At 51.7% G+C, this 9,134-nt stretch overlaps 1 protein-coding gene across 1 annotated transcript in view; it reads left to right on the top strand.

Annotated features, from left to right (window-relative positions):
• The window catches only part of XYLB (xylulokinase homolog (H. influenzae)), a 34,551-nt gene that overhangs the window by 712 nt on the left and 24,705 nt on the right, over positions 1-9,134 (top strand). The window contains exons 2-5 of the mRNA XM_015564845.1: positions 3,381-3,450; positions 5,504-5,584; positions 7,646-7,732; positions 8,305-8,433. Coding sequence (XP_015420331.1) covers positions 3,381-3,450; positions 5,504-5,584; positions 7,646-7,732; positions 8,305-8,433 — 367 coding nt within the window. The remainder of the gene's footprint in view (positions 1-3,380; positions 3,451-5,503; positions 5,585-7,645; positions 7,733-8,304; positions 8,434-9,134) is intronic.

The raw sequence follows: 9,134 nt of genomic DNA, 5'->3' as shown, positions 1-9,134 counted from the left end.
TTTTTTTAATCTGACATTTTAATCTACACTAATGAAAGAGAAAGATGCAAATTGACCGTACCTTTGTGATGCCCACCAGCCAATCAGGAGTGAGTATGCAAATTAACCCAAACAAATATGGTGGGCTAATTTGCATACATAGGCCTGAGCGGCTGGGGGGGGGCGGGCGCGGGATGCAGGCATTCCACACTGTCCTAGCCGCTCCAGGCCTCTGGGCAGCGTGGGAAGGTGGGAAGGTGGCTCTGGGCCTGAGTGAAGGCAGTGCTGGCAGCAAGGGGAAGGAAGGCCCATTCTTGCATGACTCTTCATGCATCGGGCCTCTAGTTCAATACAGTCATTTTGAGATTCATCCATGTTTATCAGTAGTTTGTTCTTTTTATTGCTCAGTAGTATTCATTGTACGAAAGGATCACAACTAGTTTATCCATTCACCTGATGAGAGACATTTGGGTTGTTTCCAGTTTTTTATTATTATAAATAAGGAGGCTGTGAAATTCACATACAAGTCTTGGTGTTGACATAAGCTTTCATTTCTCTTGCAAATGAAATACCCAGGAATGGCTAAGTTGTATGGTAGGTGTATGTCTAACTTTTTAAGAAATTGCCAGTTCCCTTCCAAAGCAGTTGTTTTAATAAAAATGTTTTGTTAATAGGCATTGCATGTAGTTGGTACATCATTCCAAAGAAACAAAAGGCCTACACTGAAAAGTTTTAATCCCTCTATGATCTCATCTCTTCTCTCCTGGCCTCTTCTACTTCTTTCGTTAGTTTTTGGGGAAGCCTTCCAGAGTTTCATATGGAAATATTAGCAGATATGAATATTCTTATTTTCTCCCTTTCTTACACAGAAAAAAGCATACCATATATAGCATTCTGTACTTTGCTTTATTCATTTCACAGTCACTTGCCTGTGTTTTCCATGTCAGTATGTAGAACTGCTTTGTTCTTTTAATAGATGCATTAGAGGCCCAGTGCAAGAAATTGTGCAAGACCCAGACCCACCCTGTGTGAGACACAGGCCCCGCCTCCACTGCCCCAGCCCCACCAGCCCCATGCAAACTCAGCCTGCGAGAGGTGCTCCATGCACCTCCTGATGACCAGTTGTCTGCTTGTTCCGTGGTTACGGTGTGACGACCACAGGCCTTTTATGATATAGATAATATTCCATTGGGTAAATTTACCATCTCCTATGTAAGGATATTGGGTTGTTAGCAATGAAAAATGATGTAGTGAATTACCTACATATGCTATTACAGCTATGCACTAGTGTATCTGTAAGACAACATTTTGGAAATAGGATTGCTGTATCAGAGAGCAAATAGATTTATAATTTCGGAAGATGCAGCCAAATTGCTTCCCGTAGGGATTGTATTGATTTGCAACCCATCAGCCAATACGTGAGAGTGTTTCCCACAGCACTGCCAATTCAGGGTGGTCGTGAAAGAGATTGTGAATGAAGCCGAGCGTCTTTTCATCTGTTGAAGACCTACTCGAATTTCTTTTTTTCATGAACTTATTTTTCATGTCCTTTGCCCATTTTTCTGTTGGATTGGTTATCTATTTCTTATCAATTTCAAGGAGCTCTTCACATATTAGAGGAATTATCTCTCTTGTTACATGAATCACAAATAGGTTTCTCAGATTTTTGTTTGCTTTGACTTGTGTATGGGTGGTTGCTGTTGTTGCCATACATGGGTCTTTGTTTTCTATGCCATTGAATTTCTCCATCTCTTCCTATTCTAGATTTTGAGTCATACTTTAAAAAGCCTCCCTTACTCAAGATTATGAAGGAATTCACTTATGTTTGCATCTAGTTCTTATAAGATTTCAGTTTTCCAATATAAAAGAATTTGGGAGTTTCTTTAGGTACATGGCATGACATTTCTACATACACTTAATTTTTTTCCCAGATGACTCTTCAGTGGTTTGACATAATTTTTTTAGAAGCCCATCATTACCTCACTGATTTGAGATACCAGCCTTATCATATACTAAATTTCTCTGTGTGTTTAGGTCTATTTTGGGGCATTTTCTTTTGCTTGATTGGTTAGTGTGTCTGCTCATGAGCCAGTAACACATCGTTTTAATTATTCCAGCTTTAGAATAGGATTTAATATCTGGAATTGTTGGTCCTCTCTGATTGTTCTTCTTTTTCAGTTTCCATGGCTACTCTTTCTCGCCCTTAATTGATGCTTACTTTAGAATCAGCATTTAATGTTCCAGAAAGCAAAGTTATTAATATTTTTATTGAGATCACATTACATTTATAAATTAACTTGGAGGGAATTGACAAGAGGTCAAGTCTTCCTGCCTAAGCTCAGACTGTGTTTTCCCATTTGCTCAGTTCTTTTGAGCACTTCATGTATATCTTAATATGCTTAACATATGGATTTTGCGCATTGTGGTATATTGCAGAAATGACCATAATCCTCCATGCCTCCCTGTACCATGCCCTTTGCTATGTGACTTTGCAGCTCCTTTCATTAAGAGATGGAGTCCTTTCTGCACCTGTTGGTTTTAATCAGTAGAACATGGGGGAGGTAACACTGTGCCAATTCTAACCCCAGCCCTCGATTGGCTGTGCGTGCATCTACTCTCATTCTTGGAATCCAGTACAGCCACCACGTGAACAAGCTCAGGCTAGACTGCTGGAGACTGAGGGACCTGTGGCCTCATTGCCCCCATATCCCCAGCTAAGAGAAGCAGAATTCAGCCCCCAGAAGCAGGGCCCTCTAGCTACAGTTAACTGGCCACAGATGCATGAGTGAGACCAGAAGAACCAACCAGCTGAGCTCAGCCCAGTGACTGACCAACAGAAGTGTGAGCTAAGAAGTTTCAAGCCATTACGTTTTGAAGTGGTTTGTAATGAGGCAAAAAGTACCCAGTGCACATAGTTATTTTAAATCTTATTTCTAATTAGATTGTCATTTTGGATGAGGGTCTTGCAGGGGTGAGGAGGAGTGGGAGAGGGTTCCAGGTAACCTTCCACAGATTGTAATCCAAGGACTCGGTCTGATAGCCAAGAACTTTTCTCACAGGTGCAGCTCCTCCTGTAGCCACACCTTCCCCTCTCCAAATGCAATGGATTTGGGTGGGCTTCTCCTCCAACCCCGTGCTCCCCCAGTCCCTTCTTGATCAAGTGACACCAGTGCCTGCCTTCCAAGGCTTGCTTTTGCTGGTGCTTTCTGAGAATTGCCACTCTGGGCAATTTTCACGGTTTCTTTTTCCATCTCACTCAGCTTTCAAGCCTGTTCAATCTAGCATCTCCTCTTAAGGTTGGAGGAGGGGGAGTTTCTGCCTCCACTGGCGTTACCCAGGATCTGCTGCCGCTGGGCCCCTGCCCCAGCTCTGTCCCTCATCCTCTCTTGTTCTCCTTGTAGGACTCAGGGTGGAGTTCATGTTCACCAAGATGGTCTGACAGTGACTTCTCCAGTCCTGATGTGGGTCCAGGTGAGCACAGGGATCCCTGTCCCTCTCCTGTCCCCCGCCTGCCTTACCAGCCGACCTGGTGACTTGCTAGGAAGCCCAAAGGTGGCAGCTCGTGAGAGCATCTGTTGAGGCCAAGTCCTCACGGGGAACTGGAGGCCGTGTGGTTCCTAGGGCCAGGCCTGGCCTCAGCTGGTGTCAGTACTGAGCTTCTGGGTTCGGGAGCCATGGCAGCTGGAAAGTCCAGCCAGTCTCCACCTTCCAGATACCACAGAGCAGACCTTTCCCAAATACTCAGGCCTGTGACCACCCTAATGCCCTGAGGTCACACACAGCCTTGGGTTCTTACTGCTTGGTCCCCAGACCCCTCCTCCCCCGGAATGGTGGCTGGTGACCTGCCCCATCAGGTTCACGCAGGCCTGCCCACTCAAGACCAATGAGATAGGAAGATGCCTGTTGCCAGATCCAGGTGACCCATGGGGCCACAGGACCGAGGGTGTGGACCGCACGGACAGGCAGGACCGGGCTGGGAGCTGCCTGATACGCCACAGGGGACGCGAAGCCCTGACACTGGAGGCCAGCCAAAGGCAGCACTGAATGTGTCTGCCCAAAGCTTTTTCAATCCTCCAATACCCGTTTAACCAAATTCCTGTAGGAAATTCTTTCTGTTGAGATAACTAGTCTGATTTCTTATTTATCAGCCTGACCTTGACTCACACTGGAGGACTGGTGTCAAGGATGACTTTCTAGCCGTAACCGGTTTGGCTCAGTGGATAGAGCGTCGGCCTGCGGACTCAAGGGTCCCAGGTTCAATTCCGGTCAAGGGCATGTACCTGGGTTGCGGGCACATCCCCAGTAGGGGGTGTGCAGGAGGCAGCTGATCGATGTTTCTAACTCTCTATCCCTCTCCCTTCCTCTCTGTAAAAAAATCAATAAAATATATTTAAAAAAAGGATGACTTTCCACCAGGCAGGCTGGCCAGAATGTGCTTCAGAGGGCTGAGCCAGACCGAGGGGCAGTGGTGGAGGGGTTGGAGGTGACAGGCAAGAGTTGGTGTCTAGAGGTCCCAGTGATGAGGTCCAGACCTTGATTTGGGGGTGAGCAGTGGGTAGAGAGCCAGGCTTGGGGTTGGGGATGGTTTGGGGGTGGTTTCTAATTATGAGCAGCCTCTAGGATTGGACAAGCTCTAGTTTTGCCCATCCTTGCCCCAGCTGCACCACACTCCCTGCAGGGGGTTGGCAGGCAGAGTTAGAGCTGACAGCCACAGCCAGGATTGTGAAAGGAGTCCTCCCTGCCCTGGGTGGGATGGCGGGGTCAGCCAGGAGCTCAGGTGGCTCCTCTGCCCGTAAGGAAATCCCTGCCTGTGGTGACTCTAATTCTTGCTAGGAAATCTTAGGGGAAGTGTTGAGCTCTGCTGGGCACTGCCATCTGTGCCCCCCGGTGGGGGAGGGTGGTCTTGTGAGGAAGAAGATGCCAACTGGATGGTGGATGGTGGAGGGGCTGGGATAAACGGCCACCCCCTGCCTACTGTCCCTCCCGCCTGGACATGGGGACTGTGGGCCTGGAGCCCCCTTCTGGTGGGAGCCCTCTGCTTTGCTTTTCACTTCTCCATGGCAGTGAAGTGACATCATCAGTACGGTGGGTCGAAAACACAAATCAACGAAACCAACATTTGAGCCGCCGTGCTTTCTCTCTTCCCGAGTGCTTGGACGTCACACCTTGCAGAAGCAGAAGTTAAGGATTAGTGGTTGGCGCTTCCGTTTTCTCAAAATAGCTTTGGCATAGCCCTGGCCAGATGGCTCAGTGGGTTGGAACATCATGCTGTACATCAAAAGGTTGCGGGTTTGATTCCAGGTCAAGGCACACACATACCTAGGTTACAGGTTTGATCCCCAGTCGGGGCGCTTGCTGGTCCCTGTGTCTCTCACACCCATGGTTCTCTCTCATTCATTGTATCCGTTCCTTCTTCGTCACCTCCGCTGTACTGGCAAGCCCTTCCGTATCCGTTCTGAGGCTTGTGTGGTTGTCTGGTTCCGTGGATCGCTACAGTCACGGTGCTTTCTGTTTTCCTTCCCAGGCTTTGGATATCCTCCTGGAGAAGATGAGGGCTTCGGGCTTCGACTTTTCTCGAGTCCTCGCCTTGTCTGGGGCAGGCCAGGTCAGTCTGCAGCAGCCCGCACGGGCCACGCGAGGGCTGCTGTCTAGGGCAGGGGAGCCGGTGCGAGGTGCCCGCTCCCCGAGAGGGAGGGTGCTCGTCCTTGAGACCCACTGACACATTTCATTGTTGTAAAAGCCCCTGTAGCCCTTGGAGGGTATATGGCTTGGCTCCTCGCAGAAGGATCTGAGACAGTTCTTACGATTGCGCATGAAATCGGACAGTGGGTGAGGAGGACTGAGGGGATGGAGGGATTGGCATCAATTTGTGATGACCGGGGCACTAACATGGCATTTCTGTTTCCTGGAGGTAAAACCAAAGGCAGAAATTACACTAACAATGGTAGCAGTTTCAGTAGTAGAGGTGCTACTACTGACAATGAATGTGTGCTGGCCGCAGTGCTGAGCCTATGAGATAAGTTATCTGAGTCCTCATACCACTTCTACGAGGCGGGATCCCGGAGTGGTCAGCACAGGGGGTCTGGTTTGGTCCCCAGCTCTGCTGTTTTCGGCGGTGACCTGGGGCACGCCACCTAGCTCTCTGCTGCCTCCTCACCCTCATCTGTCATAGGCTCAATGTGAGTGTCAAATGCGTAAAATGTAACTGTGCCTAAGTATGTAAAACCTTTAAGCTTTAGCTACTACTTTTATTGTCATTGCCATTGAAATGGGGAGGAGGGGGGGAGTGGGCCACAGAGAGGCGACGTCACTTGTCTAAGGTCACTTCGCTCCCTGCTGGATTAGCCCTCATTAGGGAGTGCTCACTCATTTCTCAGAAGACGCCTCTTCCCCCCGACCGGACAGGAATTGATTGCTTTTGTCCTTGTTAAACTAAGCAGATTCCCTGGGTGCTCTTGTCTGCTTCTCACCTGATCCCGGGCCCAGACACCCTCTCCCTGCTAGGCATCCCCTTCACCCCCATGGCCGGGTGCCCTATGACCACCGCAGACGTACCACGACCCAGACTGAGTACCCATCTGTCCCCATACGTCTTCCTCGGGCTCCCTGCCTCAGGTGTCATCTTCCCACCCCCACATCCAAGGGTCCCCACGTTGCTTTGTACACGACTCCTGAATCTGCCACCTCTTCTCCAACTCTGCTTCTGTTGCCCAGGCCTAGTGCCATCATTTTCCTCTGGGCTTCGGCTCCAGCTTCCCTACCTGCAGCCAACCTTCTCCAAGGTTCCCACGGGCCCGTTCATGCATTCGGCCCGGCCACATCCCGCTAAGCCAGAGTCCCCACACCTCCAGGACGAACCCCAACCTCTGAGCATGGGCATTGGGGCCCTGATGCTGCCGCCTTCCCCTCCAGCCCCATCACCCACCTCCTGCCCCAGCTCGGGCCCACTGCTTAGGATGCCGCCCTTCCCTCCACCTGGCCCTCCTGTCTGTTCCCGCAGCCCTACCTGCACTGCCAGGGTTTTCTGATTATACATGTGTATCTTCTTTCCTGACTCAACCTCGGTGTCCTGCAGAATAGGGACAGTACTGTCTGATGCATCTGTCCTATGCCTGGCATGATCTAGGTGCTCAGTGTTTGTGGAATGAATGGATGGGTAAGGAGGGTGGGGAACGTCTGGCCCGCAGACCGTAGAAGGCCTGCAAAATCATTGGGTCCGGCCCTGCCAAGGCATTAGGGGCTAGCTAATTAAATGTTCGACCAAATAGAGCAGGCTCATTTTTAAGTTGATAATTTTGTGTGGCCTGAGAATGAAGTTATTAATATCCAAATGGCCCTTGGTGGGAAAAAGGTTCCCCACCCCTGGAAATGATTGGATGAGTGAATTTCAGGTAATATTCTGAGCAATATACTTAAATCCAGTTTTACCAAAGCACCAATATCCAGACTGACCGTTCCTTCTTGGAGTCTTCCTACAAGTTGTGAGGTGGATGGGGCAGAGTCCCCCCCATTGTATAGACAGGAAAACCAAGGCTCCTGAAGACGATGAGCTCTGTGGAGCCATCTTTGCGTGTGGTTTGGGGTCTTTCTGTGCTTTCTGTGTCTCCTGAAGCCTGTGACACCAGTGTGTGGCCTAATGAGCATGTACTTGGCTTTCCCTGGACAGCAACATGGAAGTATATACTGGAAAGCTGGGGCCAGTCGGGTGCTGACAAGCCTGTCACCAGACCTCCCGTTACACGAGCAGCTGCAGGTAACTGGCCAGGATGGGGGAGTCCAAGAAGCTTCTCTAGAGGGGAGAGGAAGGCCCTGAGGTGTGAGGCTTTGAGCATTGTCGGGGTGTAGGAAGGTGGCTTGGGTGGTAGTCCTGTGAGTCGGGTCTGCCCTGCCCCCCCGCAGTGGGCATACCTGGTGTCTGGACAAAGGGTCAGGTGCTAGCAGCCCTCATCACACGGCCCCTCCTGCCCAGCCTGACTCCGGCTCATGGCCCCTTGGGAATCTCCTCATGGGGCCGGATGCCTCCTGATGCTGGAAGCCGGCTCTGGCTTCTCCTCTCCTCCCAGGCTCCAGGAGCCCTGGCAGAGTGGCACGAATCCTTTCCCGCCCACATCTACCATCGCCTGGGTCACTCGGGCATCCTCCCCAGAACCTTCCACCTCGAGCTTTCTGGGAGAGATCCCAGTGGGCCAGGCTGAGGTGTGGGCGTGGTGGGCTTGCCCTTGGGTCTCCCAAGGTCACATCCAGGGAAGAGATACCCACACCTGCTCAGAGGCACCCGCACCAGCGGGCAGAGCGCAAGCCTGAGTCCTGGCCCCTTCTCTCCAGGCCTGTTTCTCCATCCGCGACTGCCCGGTGTGGATGGACTCCAGCACCACAGCCCAGTGCCGCCAGCTGGAGGCCGCCGTGGGCGGGGCCCAGGCTCTCAGCTGCCTCACCGGCTCCCGTGCCTACGAGGTGAGCAGGGCTCGCCTTGGGCTGGGCTGGGCTGGGGCTGGGACCCGGAGGAAGGTCTGGTAGTTGGCTCCAGTCCCTTTTCCCTGGGTGTCTGGGAGGACACAGCTGGTGGCCGGTCCCTGTGGGGATCACATGAGGCCGGGTGGGGTCCCAGAGGAGCCAGGACTAGGCTCTCTGGCCCCGGGTTCCGATCAAGGCCGTCCTGCCTCCTTGTGCTGCCCGTCGAGCAAGGACAGGCCTCCCCGGTGTGTGCCCAGGTGTGAACATGGCTGTGCTCCTCGCGTCCGCCGGGGTGACGAAGGCGCCTTGCTTTCAGCCTCTCTCACTCCGGTTTTGGGTAGTTTTGAAGCTGAAAGGACTCAGCGCTTGTAAGATAATACAGTTTCTGGCAAAGTGAAAAAATGAAAAGAGTGCCTGTTTCCTGCTGGCCTCAGCGAAGGCCCCACCCCACCCACGGGTGGCTGTCACCGGCCCGGCCCCAGCTGGGGTCATGCGACTCTCGCTGGAGCATAGGTTTGGGGGACAGGGCCAACCCCACCGGGGCCACCTGAGGTCAGAAGGATGCGGGTGGGGAAGGGACCCCCCGAGTCCCCTGCACGGGTGCCGTGATCAGAGCAGCCTCCCTGAGTGTCAGTCCTGAGCGAGGCTTGGTCACGCAGGTGGCCAGCAGGTGCCAAGCACCGCTGAGGCCTTTTTATTTA

This window comes from Myotis davidii, unplaced genomic scaffold (assembly GCF_000327345.1).
Source record: "Myotis davidii unplaced genomic scaffold, ASM32734v1 scaffold81, whole genome shotgun sequence".
Classification (NCBI taxonomy): domain Eukaryota; kingdom Metazoa; phylum Chordata; class Mammalia; order Chiroptera; family Vespertilionidae; genus Myotis; species Myotis davidii.
Note: the sequence above shows the minus strand (reverse complement) of the source record. Positions and strands in the feature narration are given on the sequence as shown.